Source organism: Neofelis nebulosa, chromosome 2 (assembly GCF_028018385.1).
Source record: "Neofelis nebulosa isolate mNeoNeb1 chromosome 2, mNeoNeb1.pri, whole genome shotgun sequence".
Lineage (NCBI taxonomy): Eukaryota > Metazoa > Chordata > Mammalia > Carnivora > Felidae > Neofelis > Neofelis nebulosa.
In genome coordinates, this window is record NC_080783.1 from 129,370,161 (window position 1) to 129,389,400 (window position 19,240).

Genomic DNA, 19,240 nt, shown 5'->3' on the forward strand with positions numbered 1-19,240 from the left:
GGAGTGGTTTAGAAGAGAGAGGTGATAGCATAATAATAATGAGAAGACAAGAATTCAAGACAAACAGAATGTGTGACCTCAATGCTTTCTGGAAACTCTGCCAGGCTGAGTTACTCTGTGCAGTGGGTAGCTGTGCCATATAAATCTGCCCTGCCTTCAGAAAAAGTATACCTGAACCATGTTACCAAGGGAATCAATTCATCAACCACCAACAGAAGCCTCCGACGCTTTGAGGTTCTAAGAGGAAACTTGTAAACATTTTAGAAAATAATCTGAATTTATAATGCTAGCAGAATGGAGATGCAGGATCTTTTTAAATGAGAAGGATGGGCTTACGTCTGGATTGATAATAGTCAAAGTCCTGGGGTACCCAGGTGGCTCAGTCAGTTGGGCCCAGCCTCCAACTCTTGATTTCAACTCAGGTCATGATCTCACAGTTCTGTGAGCTTGAGCCCCATGTCGGCTCTGTGCTGGCATCTTGGAGCCTGCTTGGGATCCTCCCTCTCTCTCTCTGCCCCTCCTTTGCTTATGCTCTCTCCGTCTCTCTCAAAAAATAAAAAAATAAAAAAACTTAGGGGTGCCTGGGTGACTCAGTTGGTTGAACATTTAATTCTTGATTTCGGCTCAGCTCATGATCTCATCGTTCGTGGATTTGAGCCTCACATCAGTCTCTGCACTGACAATGAGGAGCCGGCTTGGGATTCTTTCTCTCTCCCTCTGTCTACCCCTCCCCAGCTCAAGTTCATGCTTTCTCTCAAAATAAATAAATAAACTTTAAAAAATTATGAATAAGTAAATAAAGAAGGAAAGAAACTTTAAAAAAATAGTCGAAGTCCATATTGATACTCCATAGCTGGAATTTAGAATTCACTTACTAGAGGAATAACTTTGGTAGGTGCAGTCTGCAGTCAACCCAGTGGCACTAATCGCTTTTAATGCCACTGTGTAATTGACGCCACATGTGATACATCCCAGGAGGCACTGGTTTTGATGGGTGAGACACTTAGACTGTCCGGTGTGTGACTCCAGAACTGTCACATAGGTTTGGGCCCCGGTCCCAACAGTCCAGCTCACGTTGATTACTGATTGGGTGACCTGAGTTACTGTCAGACCAGCTGGACAGCATGGCACTTAGGTGGGGAAGAAGAGAAAGAATTGGGGATTTATTTCCACTGAGGGTTATTTGTGGGAAAATGACAGAGAATGGTATTTTGTCTGTATACCATTCAGTATCCTGCATTTCTCAAATCTTTAATTATTAAGCAAAATCTCCTTTTGTTAAGCGCAATCTCATTTCCTCTGATACATCATTTAACATCAACTCTACGTTGGGGTTGCTTTCCCCAAGAAGGCGGAGCACTAACTGGCTGTGGGTAATGTGAGTTTCCTCCCAATGTTTTCAGAATAAGAAAGAAATCCTTTGTTGTTTCCCAACTTTAACAATTCCAGTTGCAAACTTCAAAGCAATGGCTATATTCACCTCTTCTCCCAATATAACATTTTACAGCCTTTGCAATTGAAAGTATGTTGCCTTTTTCATGCATTTCATAGTACTTAATTGATATAAAAGCTTGCAATATTTTTAGCCACCTAAGAATATCACAGCCAATTCTCAAATTTTCAGAGATTGTTAAACAGGATATAGGATATCTAGAATCTTCCTGAATATTGGGCATGGTCTCTATTCTGCTGCTTTTTACATTTCAACTTTTATAGTCCAAAGTGCCATCCATTGTATATAAGAGAAAATAATGTCCAAAAGCTTTAAGTAATTTGCTAAATTTCACTCACACACAGTGCTTTGAAGCTGTAACAGCTTTCTTTTATCAAGCTCTTACTGTGTATGCATCAGGCACCATGCTAAGTGCTTGCAGCATTAACTAACTTAACATTCGCAACCACCCGAGCAATCCATTCTCCCCTTTTACCAGAAAACTGAAACTCAGAAAGCATTTTACACAGAAAGGTTTTAAACGGCTGAGCCAAAGAAAGAAAACATAAGCCAGCTCATTTGGTTACTTGTTCGTTGTTTCGGGAGATCATGTCATGGAGGAATGTGAATTCAAATCAATGTTTTGCAGCGTCAATGTATTCCTCCTTTGATGTCAGCATAGGAATATATTAGAGTCTTTTGATGCTATTTTTACAGAAGCTGTGTCCAAACATGGCAAGTTTTATTTTCTAAGACTGGGCTGTTTGAAAGGCCAGAGAGTATAATGTATTTCTATCACAGTTAGGGTCAACGAAATGAGAAAGTTCATGTCATAACGATTTCTAAGGACCACACTGAAGTCAACGTTCAGGATGGAGGCTGCCACCTACCTGTTTCCAGGGGCACACTGAAGCTGGGCAGGCTCCGCCCTGCCTGTGTTTCAGCCACCGCAGTGACGGAGAACACGGAGCCGCAGGGCAAGCTCCCCATCACGCAGGACTCTCCCATGCTGCTGCACCGATACAGCCCTTTCTCCCCCTGGGCAGTCACCGTGTAAGTGGCATCGTCATTAGTGGATCGCCAGTGCACACGAATCATGGAGAATGCATCCTTTGAAACGTTTTTTATTTCGGGACTGCAAGGAGCTAAGCGATTTTAGATTATTAATTGAAACAGTGTGAGTCAAAAATATCAGGTGTGCCATCTGGTCTAAATGTGATTCCCACCCCCGCCTCCCCCACCACCCCAACATGAGATCATCCCTGCTTTCAAACATAACGAGCATGTAGCCCAGATTCACAGAGCCTTTGTGTGGAAACATGGTATTAGGTTCCTGTAGCATCAGACTCACCGGAAAATATTAAGGGGCATTTTGAACTCCAAAAGCAAAAGTAATTAAGATGAACATTTGCAGTCTTAACCCTCGTGGTGTGAATACGGAGAGTTCCCTGTCCCCCCACCCCCCAAAAGTCAGAGGAACTGAATGGCTGAAGTAATTACTGAGGAAGCTTTCCACTCTCCCCGTGATCTCCTTTTTTGTTTTTTCCCCCCCCACTTTCCTTGTTCTACCTACTCTTCTGCCCTTCTGTAGGAAGAGAGGGGCTCTGATGGTCCCCACAAAGAGTGGTTTTACAGTTCTTGCTGAATGCCCATCATGAAGGGCATGCCCATAGCTAGGGTGAATAGTTCAGACAGCAGTGAAGGAAATCATAGCTGTATCGTACCTGTGGTTACAAATCGGGAAGTACATGACATATTGCTGCCCCGGACTTCGCTGAAGGAATACACTGTGACGTTGTACTTGGTGTCACACTCTAGAGCGGAGAGGGTGCAAGCAGGAGCGGTGTCATTGCACTCAACCACTTTGAACCCATCTACAGCCTTGGTTTCATAAAGTTCGGCACCACGGACAGGAGACCAGACAATCTCTACTCTGTCACTGGACACCAACACAGGGTTAATATCGCTAGGACAACAGGGGGCTGAAAGCAGGAGCAGAGAGAGAAAATGGAGGTCAGTAAAGGAACAAGGATGTCAGAGGAGGGCATTGAGTCCTGATCTCCCAGGGCCCAGAGTTTCTGCCACAGCCCTCCTAAGTTGCTCCAAGAACCTCCTACAGGTCTTTCCAGCTGTGATCTTGGCCTAACACCCACTACATAAAGTATAAATCCTCTATGCATGATGTCCAAGGTCATCACAAGCTGCATCCAACCTACATGTTCAGCTGTGCCTCCCCTCACCAATTCCCTCAATTCCCCACCCTACATGTGGTCTCATTTCCTTATGCCTTGAAGACTGCTAACCCTCTACTGAAATGCTGTTCCTCTCTTCTGCCTGATAAAAATGATACCTAGTCTAAGTTCCCAATCCTATCAGTCTTTCCAGACACTAACCAGATAAGACTGAGGGCTGCAGGAGGGGGAAGGATCATTGTATTAGTACATCTTAGAACAGACCCTATATTATGTCATGGACAAATTCTGACAAATGTCTAGCATGGCTTGGAGATTTCTGGATGCCCTTGCCCCACCTCCATTCCATTCATCCTTAAATATCCAGTTCAAGGTCACTCCTTCTGGAAGGCCCTCCTGCTCTTGAGACTTGATTGATAGCCTCTTATTCCATTTTCCAAAGGCATCAATTATTTGCTTCCTTCAACTTGGTAAAATTTATTGTAATCCAGCTAGTCATACACAATGATATTATGTTTTTATTTGTAAATATGGTTAAGTTTAAATCACTCACTCCATTCATTCTTCAAACATCAAGCATTTCCCATATGCCAATCACAGTATAAGAAACATTGAGGATGAAGAGGTAAATAAAACAGTCCTTGCTCCCTAGAAGATCCAAGACTAGTATTGGAATAATAATAATAATGATGCTAATAAAAAATACTTTGCACTGTGCTTTACCACATGCAAAGACCTATTTCATATTCATGCTCTCATTATTATTTGTCCCATTTTTCATACTAAGGATACTAAAGAACTAGCAAGGTAATGTCTTTATCCCCATTTTTCAAATGAGTTAGAGGTCAAGTTAGGACAATTAGGACAAGTTAGGACAGGTGTCCTGCTGCAGAGCCTTCCACACCAGGCAGTGCCTTTGCCATGGCATCTCTGTTTTCGGTCTTGGGGAAAGGGTGAACTCCTGAGACAGGAGGACTGTGTCCCCTTCAGCACCTTGCACAGGGTGCTGAACACTCAGTAGATCATGGTGGAGGGTTTAATTTTTCAGAGCAGGTATGAACAACTATATTCTTTGCTCTCTTTTCACTTCTACGCCTTGCATTCTTGTTAAGGTTGGGTCCATGAACCCAAAATTTCCTGCTCTGGAAAGAATGTGAGAGGAGAGATTCTCTTTCTGTTCTTGACCCTGGAATGACTCCCAGGTAACCTATGTCAGTCAGTTATCACAAAGGTGATTTATGCTGCTGCTGAGTTCAGGGAACTCAGAACTCCCTTCACAAGCATCAAGTGCAACTTACCTGTGGTATAATTGAACACATCGCCCAGAGGACTCTGCCCTGCCTTGTTATAGGCAAAAACACTAATAAAGTAAGTGAAGCCACATTCAGATAAGAAATTGCACTGGGTGAGGGATGTGTTGCAGTGGACTTCCAAGCCATCATCACTCTTCACAAAGGCCACATAGTAATCACCCAGATCTACATTGGACCAAGCCACAGACAGGTGGCCCGGAGGATCTTCTTGGATGGTCACTCTTCCAGGTGCACAAGCAACTAGGAAACAGTAAATAATGAACAGCTATGAGAGTCCTGCAAGAGATTTTCTTTATACCTTTGCAATTGTCCAGAATATCACATGCCATGGACAAGGAACAAATCCAACAGTATGTGCAAACCAACAAGGCATTCTCACATGTTGTAAAACTTATCTCACACAATACATGCTAGACAATGTTAGAAACAGGCATGGATGGGGCGCCCAAGTGGCTCAGTTGGTTAAGTTTCTGACATCGGCTCAGGTCATGATCTCACAGTTTGTGCTGACAGCGCAGAGCCTGGAGCCTGCTTCGGATTCTGTGTCTGCTCCTCTCTCTGCCCCTCCCCCGCTCACACTCTGTCTTTCTCAAAAATAAATAAACATTAAAAAATTTTTTTTAATTAAAAAAATAAAAGAAATAGGTATGGATCACCTTGGTTAACATTGCATTCATTTCTGTGTTAAGGCAATGCCAGGATCAGCATAGAATGAAGGGATGACTTCAAATGAAGTCTATTCTTTCAAGCTCTAAGCTTTTAAAATTTTAGCCATCTTTAGTGGAATCTTCCTAAAATATATTTCACAATTCTGGGACCCAGGAAACACATAGCACTTTCGAAACATAGTTCTTTTATTGGTAAGTTGGGCTCTTCCCATGATCATGACTGATTGTTTTACAATTTTTTTAATGTCTACTTATTTTTGAGAGACAGAGAACAAACAAGCGAGGGAGGGGCAGAGAGAGAGGAAGACACAGAATCCGAAGCAGGCTCCAGACTCTGAGCTGTCAGCGCAGAACTCGATGCGGGGCTCGAACTCACAAACCGTGAGATCATAACCTGAGCCGTAAGTTGGACGCTTAACCAACTGAGCCACCCAGGCGTCCCATGACTGATTGTTTTATACGCAAACTGATGCCACCCAACTGTAAACATGCAGAATTATTTCAGTGGCACTTTACCCTGGCTGCACATTAGAATTAAGTGAGGAGCTTTTACAAACTAGTCATACCAGACTCCACTCCCAGAAGCTCTGGTTTAGTTGATCTTAGGTGGATTTTTATTTTATTTTATTTTTTTATTTATTTTTTTTTTAATTTTTTTTTTTAACGTTTATTTATTTTTGGGACAGAGAGAGACAGAGCATGAACAGGGGAGGGGCAGAGAGAGAGGGAGACACAGAATCTGAAACAGGCTCCAGGCTCTGAGCCATCAGCCCAGAGCCTGACGCGGGGGGCTCGAACTCACGGACCGTGAGATCATGACCTGAGCTGAAGTCGGACGCTTAACCGACTGAGCCACCCAGGCGCCCCAGGTGGATTTTTAAAAAGCTCCCCAGGGGGCACCTGGGTGGCGCAGTCGGTTAAGCGTCCGACTTCAGCCAGGTCACGATCTTGCGGTCCGTGAGTTCGAGCCCCGCCTCAGGCTCTGGGCTGATGGCTCGGAGCCTGGAGCCTGTTTCCGATTCTGTGTCTCCCTCTCTCTCTGCCCCTCCCCCGTTCATGCTCTGTCGCTCTCTGTCCCAAAAATAAATAAAAAACGTTGAAAAAAAAATTTAAAAAATAAAAATAAAAAGCTCCCCAGATGCTCTTAATGTGCCTCCAAGATTGGGAAACACTGGAGGGTTCTCTCCTGAATTAAATGACTAACTTGGATCTGCTATGCTTTTGAAAGTGTATTCTTATCTTTTCCTTCACTCTCAGCTATTCCAACCTCATAACCATTTCTAATAGGCTGTCTGCAGCAAATTATAACTGTCAAAAGAGAAGCCAAATCACCAGGTTTGCTATCAGTGACCTTAATTTAACATAACTATAAGAAATTGTGCATCTGGGCTCCTGGGTGGCTCAGTTGGTTAAGTGTCCCACTCTTGATTTCAGCTCAGGTCATGATCTCACAGTTCGTGAGACCCAGCCCCATGTTGAGCTCTGTGCCGACAACACAGGACCTGCTTGGGATTCTCTCTCTGTCTCCTCTCTCCTCTCTCCTCTCTCAATAAATAAATAAACTTTTAAAAAAGTAAAAAAAAAAAAAAAGAAAAAAGAAACTGTGTATCTGAGGGCTTGGCTTATTTTTTCCCTGTAAAATATACTGCATCAGCTTGGTGATGGCTCTTTTCCTCTCTGTTCAGAAGCCTTTTAAACACAAGATGACATAGTTCTCTCTGTTGGGTAAAGTGGACATTATTGTGATTATCTACATTTTCTTTGGCTTAGAGGGCTAAAATCAGGCAAACCTGGGCTTGAATCCTAGCTCTAACGCTTATTATTGGTGTGACTTTGGAAAAATTACGTCACTCTCAGACCTAAATTTTTTTTTTTATCTGAAAAAGGAAATAATAGAGCCTACATCATTGAGTTGTCATGAAAGATAAATAAAATGATGTATTTATAGTCCCTGATACATAGTAGGTCTTCACTAAATGTTAGTTCCCATCACCAAAACACATAAATGTTTCTAAACAGAGGAGTAAACCTCCACATATGTAAGCCTTCATTTTTCTGATAAGATGAAAATAGGAAGATATTTAAACACATACTCAGAATTATAGACTGCCCACCTTTATTTAAAAAATAGCTCCCTCCCAGCATAGGTCTGCAAAACATGACGTAAGGAAGAGGCCATTGTGTGTACTGCACAATTAAACCTATGTATAACTCCAACTGGATCCTAGAATTTTTACAGCTTTACAAAGTATAAAGAAAATCAATTAATGAAAGAAGAGAATAGGAGCCAGGACTCCTAATTTTCAAAGATGTACTTTTTCCAATGTGTGATATCCAGTTTTACCATCACATTAAAACTCCTTAGAATGTCCCATTCAATGCTTTCACTTAGACCAGGCTTCTAGAATGTTCTGGAACATCATCAACATTATCAGGTGGTTATTTGTTTCCCTTATGGCAGTCACACTGGCTTGCCAGCCCCACAGTCACTCTTGCTTACATACCAGTTTTTAGGGCCTCTGATGAAGTTGACTTGCTAGACCCAGCATCATTACTTGCTAAAACTGAAATTAGGTACTCAGTCCCACACTGTAGGGAGGAGATAGTACAGGCACTGAGAGTCGTACTACAGCTCAGCTCCGAAGAGTCACTCAAAGCCATCACGGTATAGTTGAAAGCTCCTTCCGTTGGGGCCCATGAAACAGAAGCCTTCAGAGCCCCACCGTGAAGAGAGACTTGAATGCTGGCAGGGGCACGAGGACCTAGATATTTGAGAAACAATTAAGATTTTGCAGTAGCCTCGAAAATCCAAGTAAGATTTGGCCTAACAACATTGCCGAGCTTGGAGGATGACGTACCACGATAGTAGGATAATTGCAAGCGTTTAGAGCATAAAATCGGGACTTAGGGTAACACATCTGCCGTTGACCATGCAAACTCATAACTAGCTATCCGACCTTATCCGTGTTATTTAATATGTTATTTACTTTTTTTTTTTAAATGTATGTAAAATGGATCTAATAAGATCAGTCCCTAACACATATTAGGTGCTAAATAAGCATTCATTCATTCACTGAATGAATCAGTGAACACACAACTCAACAAGTAATTGAATAATTAAATGAGATTATAAATGTGAAGGGCTAAAAGGGCCCTACGGATATGTTATTCTTAAGTGGTAGGTCAAATATTCTATTATCGAAAGATGAAGCTGAACGGAGTAGCTTCAACAATATCCTTTCTTTACTTTTTTTTTTTTTTTTTTTAAATAGGCTCTATGTCCAGCACAGAGCCCAATGTAGGGCTTAAATTCACGACCCTGAGATCGAGACCTGAGCTGAGATCAAGAGTTGGATGCTTAACCAACTGAGCCAGGCAGGCACCCCTACTTTTTTTTTTTTAAGATTTTATTTTTAAGTAATCTCTATACCAACATGGGGCTTGAACTTACAACTCTGAAATCAAGACTCATATGCTCTACTAGTTGAGACAGCCAGACACCGTTCCCTTCTTTACTTCTGACACCTGCTAAGACTTTTTCTGTAAGTGTTTTTAGGTCATAACTGATTCTAGAAGAGCAGAATTTCATTCCATTCGAAATCAAAGGGAAGAAAGGAAAGTATCAAGTGTGATGGTCATATATTAGAGCAGTCATTTTAGTGTCTCCAAAAACTTCCCTCTACGTTCTTAGAAATATGCCTTCCTCTTTTCAGGGTTATCCTTTTGAGAAAGCTTGAGAAGTATCCTTTTGTGTTGGGGATCTGTGTTGTAATGAGACCCACCTGGAAGGCATTAGAGAACTGCTTGCATAGCTTATGAGCAGAAACCAGCAACTTCGAGACACACGTGGGTTATACAGGCAAGGCCCTGTTTGAGGAAACAGGGACTCAACTCATCCTCTACAGGGCACATCCCTGCCATGTTTCTCCTATAGGCCTTCGAGGTCCTACAGGACCCTTCCCCTGCTTCCTGGTTAGCTTACCTGCAGAGGCAGTTCCGCTCTGAAGTAATTCTGGGTTCAAGGCTAGTGAAAGTAACCTGCAGTATTTTAGGACAACCAGCTCTTTCCACATGGGGGATGGGAGAACCAGGAAAAATGAGTACAGTATTGGGGGTTGCTGGGGGGTTGAATTGAATCCCCTCAAAATTCATATGTTGAAGCCCTAACCCCTAGTACCTCAAAATGTCATCTTATTGGAAAACAGGGTCATAGTAGATGCAATCAGTGCAGATGAGATCATTAGGGTGGGCCCTAATCCAATATGACTGGTGTCCTTAGAAAGAGAGAAAATTTTGTGCTTGCTTTGGCAACACATATACTAAAACTGGAATGATACATGGGGCGCTTGAGTGGCTTAGTTGGTTAAGCATCCAACTTCAGCTCAGGTCATGATCTCACAGTTGGTGGGTTGGAGCCCCATGTTAGGCTCTGTGCTGAGCTCAGAGCCTGGAGCCTGCTTCGGATTCTGTGTCTCTCTCTCTCTGCCCCTCCCCTGCTCATGCTCTGTCTCTGTCTCTCTCAAAAATGAATAAACATCAAAAAAAATTTTTTTTAATAATAAAATTGGAATGATATGGATTAGCATGGCCCCTGCATAAGGAATGACATGCAAATTCATGAAGCATTAATTAACTAATTAAAAAATAAAAAGAGGAAATCTGGACATAGGCATACACTTCCAGGTAGAATGCCATGTGATTATGAAGGGCACCATCTATAAGCCAAAGAGAAAGGCCTGGAACAAATCCTTCCCTCATAGTCCTGAGAAGGAACCAATTGTGCTGACACCTTGATGTCAGACTTCTGGCCTCCAAAACGGGAGACAACAAATTTGTGTTGTTTAAGTAGGTTTGTGGCACTTCGTTAAGACAGCCCTAGCAAACTAATAGAGAGGCTAAATCTATACTCTAAAAAATTAAAAAAAAAATTTTTTTATGTTTTATTTATTTTTGAGAGAGAGAGCGAGCAAACACGGGAGGGACAGAGAGAGAGAGGGAGACACAGAATCCGAGACTGACTCTGTCTCAGTCCAGACTCTGAGCTAGCTGTTAGCACAGAGCCAGATGCGGGCCTCGAACCCGTGAACTGGGAGATCATGACCTGAGCCGAAGTTGGACGCTCAACTGACTGAGCCACCCAGGCGCCCCAATACTCTAAAATATGTTTAAGCATGGGAAACAAATGAAAAAGGAAAGCTTTAAGAAAACAGTCACCTTTGGAGGTGGCTGTCCCTGACCCCAGCCTGATGGAGAGGTTTCCTCTCATACCACTCTGTGCCTGCAAATCCTTCTCTCAAAGCACTTGTTACACTGAACTGTAACCACTGATTTATGCATTGGTCTCCCCTAAGACACAATCAGTTCTCCAAGTGTAGGGATTACACTTTAATTGATTTTGTGTCCCCATCAGCTAAATGATGCCCAGTACATAGTGGGCCCTCAGTTAACGTTTGTGGAAAGAAAGAATGAATGAATGCATAGAAAAGGGCCGGGGGAGACTGGTTTATCACAGACATCCTGATTCACCAGGCCCATCAAGAATCACCTTAAGGCCACCTTGCTATGATGTCACTCTAGAGAAGTATTACAAAAGGCACACCCTTTCTCCCTGAATTTCTGTCTTGACTCACAGATAATGGGGCTTCCATCCCACCCTCCAAACTTAGGATATGTTGGAAAGAACAGCTCTGGTTTCTTTCCTCCCTTTCCTTGGTCCTCTCCAAGGGATGAAACAGCTTATCTGGTTGGTGAGAGTCTGGCATTAGGCCACATTGTCAGTGGGTGGCTTACACTGTCTCAAGAGAAAAAAAAATCCCTCTCCTTCCCTCCCTCTCCCTCTCATTCTTTTTGGCTTACTCCAGCAGATCGGTTTGGGTTTCCATGTATCATGCAGTAGGATCCCCTGAGCAGGCCTAAGCTGAGGTTTGGGGCAATATATCTGAAATTCTGATTCCCACCACAGCATAAAGTACCCTAACAACAGGAACTTTGTTTCGTTTGCTGCTGGATCTCTAGAGCAATGCTCGCTCAAAGTTGGCTCACACTCACTAAATGGCTACTGAATAAAATGAATTCCTGTTTGTCCCAGTTCTTTCTGTTTATGCTGTTGGTCTGAAGCTAGGAAGGGTCGGGGAGACTCATAAACCTAGCAAAAATCATCTCCTGTTGTGTGATACGGCATGTGTATGCTTGAAATAAGTTAGATATCAGAGACGGAGAAGCCATGCTCTGTGTATTCTGAGCAGCATTTCTTTATACAGGCAGTCAGCGTTTAAACTACTGCACTATAAATAAACTCATAATAAATTTAAATATCTACTGCCAGCTGCTCTGTACTTATCAGTTAACACCCGCTTCCAACGGCTACGATGCATAGCCTCTCATTAATCAAAAGGGAGATTGCTTGAGGCTGAGCTGGGAAGTCCTTACTTGTTCTCTGATTGCAGGTGGAGTCGTCCCCAGGGGTTCCATTGGCATTCCACGCATAGGCCTTTATGGTATAGAGAGTCCCAGCATCTAACCTGGTGAATGTCAAGGAGGTGTTTGTGGTATTCTCTTTCCATATTCTACCCAAACCATTGGCTCGCATAATGGACACAGAGAATCCAATTGCCATATATACAGTTTCCCACTGTACAAGAATAGAGTCTGGACTTGGAGAGCTTACTTCTAGAATTGGTGCAGCCAACACTATGAAGACAAAAACACATGCATTTGCGTTAGGAAACTCCAATAGAGGATAATTCAGATTTAGAAATAAGTAATTTGAGGTTGATCATCCATATTATGAAATAATTATTTGCTTTGCAAAAGGATTTACGGTAGGTAGAGTTCCATTAAATAATGGCTATCTAGGGGCACCTGGGTGGCTCAGTCGGTTAAACGTCCAACTCTTGCTTTTGGCTTGGGTCATGACCTTGAAGTTGGTGAGTTTGAGCCCCACACTGGGCTCCAAGCTGACAGCACGGAGCCTGCTTGGGAGTCTGTCTCCTCTCTCTCTGACCCTCCCCCACTTGCGCTCTCTCTCTCAAAAATAAATAAATAGGGGTGCCTGGGTGGCTCAGTCGGTTAAGTGTCCGACTTCGGCCCAGGTCACGATCTCATGGTCTGTGAGTTCGAGCCCCGTGTTGGGCTCTGTGCTGACAACTCAGAGCCTGGAGCCTACTTTGGATTCTGTGTCTCCCTCTCTCTCTCTGCTCCTCCCCCATTCATGCTCTGTCTCTCTCTGTCTCAAAAATAAATAAACATTAAAATAAATAAATAAATAAATAAATAAACAAAAAATAATGTGTATTATAATACACATTATTATAAAATAATAAAATATATAATATATATGTATAAATAATGTGACTATCTAAATGTGTATTAATCATAAATGACTCAGCAAAGGAATGGGGAACAGAATAATTCTAACATTAGGCATGACTTTCAACTGGAGTTTTGTAAGAAATTATATAAAATATCTCTGTAATTATAATATGAGGAAATGATGGTTTATAATATTTTTTTAGAAAATTTTTATGTTTATTTGCTTATTTTGAAAAGGGGCAGAGGAGCAGAGAGAGAGGAGTGAGAATTTGAAGCAGGCTTTGTGCTGTCAGCCAAGAACCCAATGTGGGGCTCGAACTCACTAACTGTGAGATCATGACCTGAGCCGAAGTCTGATGCTTAACTGAGTCACCCAGGTGCCCTTAAAAGCAGGGATGTTTGTAAAGACACCCAAAATGGGTTTTATTTTCCAAAGCATCTGGAATTTAAATACCACCACCTCCACAGATATCTGAATTCCTAAAACATTTGGTGGCTTTCACCTCTGGGCCCTGAATCATAGGCACTCAAATGACACAAAATTATATCATGTACTTGCAGCCTCAGTATAACGGATCCAGGTCACAAACAATAGCCCGACAGAGGACAAGTATCCAGCTACCTGTCTTTGCCTGCTTTGGAAGCGATGCTGGGCTTCTCCCAGTGGCACTGACGGATCTGACAGTGATTTGGTACAAGGTTGCAGCCTTCAGGCCTGTCACAGTGCCTGGGGAATTGGCCACCATTGTTTCAATGACAGTGTCTCCATCTTCAGCCGTGAGGAGATAACTGGTGGCCCCTGGCACTGTGGCCCATTCCACAGTGATGCTGGTGCTGATTTTTGAATATGCCTGATCAATAGTGGGTATTTCAGGAGCTGGAAGAGATTTTGAAGTTGTACATTAGCTAGGATATCTATGAAGATTACTTCTTTCACCGTTTTCTTTTTCTTCTTTTTTTTTTTTTAAGAGATTTTATTTTAAGTAATCTCTGCACCTAATGTGGGGCTCGAACTTACAACTCTGAGATCAAGAGTCGCATGCTCTCCTGACTGAGCCAGCCAGGCACCCCTGCCCTCATTTTCAAGATCAAGACAAAACAGAGAAAAAGAAATGCAAAGCCACTCTCCAAAAGAGAGCCAAAAAGCTCAAACTGCTCATTCAGAATGGGATTTCAAAGAGGTTTTTCCCAGTTGCCTCTGGGATAATTTGTATTTTTTGTACTTTTCAAAGGGTTAAATCAGAGTGGAGAGTGGGGCCCCTGCCTGGCTCAGTCTGTAGAGCATGCGACCCTTGATCTCGGGGTTGTGAGCTCTAGTCCCACATTGGGGATAGAGCCTACTTAAAAAAAAAAAAAAGCAGGGAATGATTGTGGGAAAGAACTCTGAGAGGAAGGAGAGAGTCATTGAGGGGCTTCATTCCAGAGGCTTCCACACTGGTTTGGCACTCTGTGAATTCCCAGGCCTTCTCTGCTGCCACCAATCTCCCCTCCCAGCCCCTCACCTATGCTCCACTGCCTCCACCTGAAGGCCAGGGTCTCACCTCTGCTGTGGCTATGTCTCCATCTCGTGCACTTGCACATTTCCCACAAAATATCTAATCTATTGGAGGAAGAGGGAACATAGAGCTCTTTGTTTTACGATTGCTCTATCGTACTTTCTTTCATATTATCAGAGTGGAACCATTTTTAGATTCTTCTATATAAAACAAAAATAAACATTATTCTCCCACTCTCCATCAAAACATCTGCCCCAGCATAAGAAGGAGGTGCCGTGGTCTCTCCTCACCTGGGCCAGGCCATGGTTTGTCTGTGGGACATGAATGCTTATGTCATGAGTTTATATAAGGCATTCCTGCACTTTGGGTAAGGGGTAAGAGATACAGCATAGTAACAAGATTTACAACATTGTAAAACTCCACAGGCACAAAGATGCCCTGGGTGTAGGAGGTCCAAGTGGAAGAAAAGGTCAAACAGAAATAGCCGGTTTTAAGTTTGGAACTGGCTCTTAGCCTTTTATGTTCAATGTACCTCACTTGCCGGGTAAAATCACTATATACCAACTTCAAAACTAAAGGGCAAAACGAAACTATAGGGCAAAGAGGAGAAAGAGTAACTATAGACCAAATGTGTGATTTACTGGTATCGACTCCCTCCCCTCGGCAGACCCCCACCTGCCAAATCCCTATGTGCATAGAAAACTTCTCTTTCTGCACCAATAGCCCAGAGGGTTGGCTTTGGCAGCAACTCAGAAATAGCCAATCTGCAAGACTGAACAAAGTCTCCACTGTGCACTGGCCAGACATTCCTTGAACGTCACCCAGGACTGTCTCTTTTGCCACCGAAAGAAAACTCTGAAAGTTACATATGCTGGGGAAAAGTCGCAGACCTGCTCATCTTAGCCATTGGCCAGCAGAAGGTGACTGCAGGAAGCACCCATGTCCCCTCTCCCCCACGGCAGGATAGACAGCCCCATCAAGGGCCCCCCTCTTCACCCCTCCCCTACCCCCCAAACATCCCCTTTCTGCTATCAGCTATTTGTCCTGTGTTATAAGTCTTCTTTCCTCTAACTAACTTGGTTGTGTCTCTCAACTCCTTTTCCAATAATTTCTACATCTAAAGATTTACTTTGAAATGTAAAATATCTACATCTCAGGATTGTTGTGAGGATTAAGTTAAATATTGAATGCGAGGGGGCTTTGATAGGTGGAAAGGGCTAGTGTGTGTGTGTGTGTGTGTGTGTGTGTACTAGGATGAGCAATTTTTGGGTTTAGAAGAGCCAGACCACATGGCACTGCCATGGACAAGTGCTGGAAGGTGAAATCCTGGGGAGTCTGGGGTAAGCACAGGAGAGACAGATTGCCTGCTTCACTGGGTGGGATCTGACCAGTAACAGCAGTGAAAGATCAACACCTCTGTACTATGCTTCCCTTAAAGAAATGAGAAGCCTGACTGGGATGTGTAAGGCTCCATAAATTAACAGGAGTTCTCCCCTCTTTCTCAGTTCTGTGTTTGGCCCACTTACTGCTCTGACGAAAGAGATAACTTTATTCTCTAGATTTGCAATCAACCACTCTGATCAGTCAAAAGTGAAAGAGACCCTTTGCTTCTCAGTATCTGTGCATTCCACCAACTCATAGAGATCTAAATTAGCTCAGGCAGTCCCAGTGGCCAGACACAGATAAAAAGCCTATTCCAGGGGCGCCTGGGTGGCTCAGTCGGTTAAGCGTCCGACCTTGGCTCAGGTCATGATCTCACGGTCCGTGAGTTTGAGCCCCGCATCAGGCTCTGTGCTGACAGCTCAGAGCCTGGAGCCTGTTTCAGATTCTGTGTCTCCCTCTCTCTCTGACCCTCCCCCGTTCATGCTGTCTCTCCCTGTCTCAAAAAAAAAAAAAAAAAAAAAAATTAAAAACAACAAAAAAAAGCCTATTCCAGAACCCAAAGAGAATCATAATACACACACCCAAATTGGAACCTCCTACATAGTATCAATAAAGCACATGCCATTTATTGAAAAACCAGGATGAATCAATTAATAGCATCATTGGTATCTCAGCCTGCCCCATTCTTTCTCTCAAATACTGTGGATAGTGTGGGATTAAAAATGGCCCCGCCCTGAGGGCTCAGTGTCTCCTGCGACCTTCTAAGGACACAGAAGTAGATTTTGTTCTAGTTCTTTGTTCACCCAAAGGCCACTTCTAAAAAAAAGTCACTTTGTATATGGCCAACCAGTCCTTTTCATTGCTTCCTGGTGATCGTGAAGGTTTCTCAAGAATAAGGTAAAGGATACAAATAAAACATGAGATAATTTTTGGAAACTTATTGCACATGCACGGATTTTATGGGTCAACCATCTGTAACACTGTCAAATTTTTATTATTTTGTTTAAGTTTATTTATTTATTTTGAGAGAGAGTGGGAGGGGCAGAGAGAGAGGGAGGGAGAGGGTTCTCTCTCTCTGCAGAAAGACCCCTAAGCAGGCTCTGCACTGTCAGCACAGAGCTGAGGCAGGGTTCAAACTAGTGAACCATGGGAATCATGATCTGAGCAGAAACCAAGAGCCAGATGCTTAACTGACTGAGCCACCCAGGTGCCCCTATTTTATTTTAAAAATTGAGGCACCTGTCTGGCTAAATTGATAGAGCATGTGACTCTTGATCTCAGGGTTGTGAGTTCAAGCCCCACATTGGGTGTAGAGATTACTTTCAAATAAAAATCTTTGGGGCACCTGAATGGCTCAGTCTTTTATATGTCCAACTCTTGATTTTGGCTCAGGTCATGATCTTAAGGTTCATGGAATTGAGCCCTGTGTGGGGCTCCACCCTGAGCCTGCTTGAGATTCTCTCTCCCTCTCCCTCTCTCTTCCCACCTCTCTCCCCCACTCTGTCCCCCCCTCCCCCCCTCTCCTGCTCATGCTCGCTCTCTCTCTCCCACTTTCTAAAATAAAATTTTTAAAAATCTTTTTAAAAATCCCCCCAATTTTTAAATGGCCTTAATTGCACTTCCTTTTCTGTGGCAGACAAAATAATAAATAAAAATTGTTCTCATTTACGTTGAATTGCTATGAGACCTTATTGGTGATATGATCAATATTACATGGGTCCTCTAAATAATCGAAATCTCATTGACTATAAATTTCCTCTAAAGAAATTATCCTTGGCTTTAGTCATTTATTCAGCAAAAATGATGGTAAAATTTTTTTTAAAGACTTTTTCTAGTCCTAAGTTTTCATTTTCTGTATTTTAAGGATGCACTATTACAAGTGTAAAATCCTTTCTTATAAAAGTAGAGAGTCCTAAGCTTTTACTCAAAAACATGTCTAGTTTTCTTCTCTAGTTCTTCAGAATACAAATAAGAAAAATTATATAAATTAGACTTTTCACTATTTGTGGCTAAAACTTTATTTCTTTGGCTAGAATGATAATCACCATAATATTTTACTAATGACTAACTGAATTTGAGAAATCCATCACTACATTACTTTTTATACATCTAAGTACTCAATAGGAAGTTCTTATGAGGACTTGTAAGTTTGGTCCATGTATTTGTCTTACCAGTTACACTCACAGTGTGAACACTCAGGAGATGTTGAATATTTTTCCAAGATAGCTTTTCTATTTCAGGGTAGCCCAAGAATTAACAGTGGAAATTAAAATCAAATATGGGGAGGGAAAACTTGCGTTTTAAAAACTTTTACCTGTATTTGCTGAAGCAACCTGAAAAGGAAAGTTTACAAAAATTAGAACCATGAAGAAAAATACCATTTGGGGAAATGCAAAACATAAATCGAACAGTAATAAGTGTATCACAACATTTTCATTCGTAATGCGATCAATATCTGAATCCATACACAGCATTTATTTGCACAAATTATTTCCCAAACTCAAATCTACCCCAAAGGAATCCTAAATAGAATTTAGAGGCTGGAAACAGATCACATTACTATTTCATTTTTCTCCCTGAATCTGCCTATTGAACTAAGTCAGTAGCTGTTGACAGATTTTTCAGAAATCTTTGTTCTTAAAATATAATGATAATCTTGTTTTCTTTCTCTAGTAAATTGCATTAAATTTCAAACATGCAAGCATATACAATCTTGGTATGGTCCAAAACTATTTTGTTTTCTATCTCCCCACCCACTAATCTCTCAAAAAGAGAGAGACGGAGACAGAGAGAGAGAGAGATAATAAATGTCTTTGTTCCCCCCTAAATAGTTGCAGGTGGGTTGGAATTGTGAACTCACCATTTTAAGACAGATAAGGCTGAATCCAATGAAAGACAAACATTTCTTGGGTCCGCCAGCCATCCTGGTGAATATAAGACTCACATGGCACACAGCAGAGTGATCAGGGTCCTCTTTGGTCCCCAGGAGGGCAGCACTGCCGGTGGCTGGGCTATTGGGCAGCAACGTTAGGAGCAGATTCTGGGAAGTAGCTCCTCCCCTTTAGTGCGAGCAGACCCGTAACTGGGGGCACCTGGAGGCTGGCAGGGACAGGTGTTTCGAAGACTGAAAAAAAGAAGAGTTGAAAAACCACACCAAACTGGCCAAAAAACTACTGTAATCTGTGTTCCGAGGTATATGTAGAATGTTCTCTTTTTCTTTAAAAGACTTTTTTTTTAAGCTTTTTTTAAAGTAATTGCTACACCCAACTTGGGTCTCGAATTCACAAACCCAAGATCAAGAGTCGCATGCCCTTCCGACTGAGCCAGCCAGGTGCCCCTAAAAATTTTTTTTCTAAATAAAATCTTACAAAGCTGTATAGAAAACTATTGATATAAGGGAATGATCATCTTAAACTGGGGGATCCTGACCGGTTTTATTCATTCT

The 19,240-nt window shown here is 42.3% G+C and overlaps 1 protein-coding gene and 1 pseudogene across 1 annotated transcript in view; one reads left to right on the forward strand and one right to left on the reverse strand.

Annotated features, from left to right (window-relative positions):
• The window catches only part of FNDC7 (fibronectin type III domain containing 7), a 30,726-nt gene extending 12,008 nt beyond the window's left edge, over window positions 1-18,718 (reverse strand). Inside the window, exons 1-9 of the mRNA XM_058716341.1 lie at window positions 18,656-18,718; window positions 18,110-18,128; window positions 13,539-13,793; window positions 12,035-12,295; window positions 8,110-8,367; window positions 4,923-5,177; window positions 3,157-3,414; window positions 2,323-2,577; window positions 876-1,130 (exon numbers count right to left, since the gene is read on the reverse strand). Of these exons, the coding sequence (XP_058572324.1) occupies window positions 876-1,130; window positions 2,323-2,577; window positions 3,157-3,414; window positions 4,923-5,177; window positions 8,110-8,367; window positions 12,035-12,295; window positions 13,539-13,793; window positions 18,110-18,128; window positions 18,656-18,718 (1,879 nt within the window). The remainder of the gene's footprint in view (window positions 1-875; window positions 1,131-2,322; window positions 2,578-3,156; window positions 3,415-4,922; window positions 5,178-8,109; window positions 8,368-12,034; window positions 12,296-13,538; window positions 13,794-18,109; window positions 18,129-18,655) is intronic.
• LOC131505850 (U6 spliceosomal RNA) lies at window positions 10,147-10,242 on the forward strand (annotated as a pseudogene).
• Window positions 18,719-19,240: the final 522 nt, after the last annotated feature.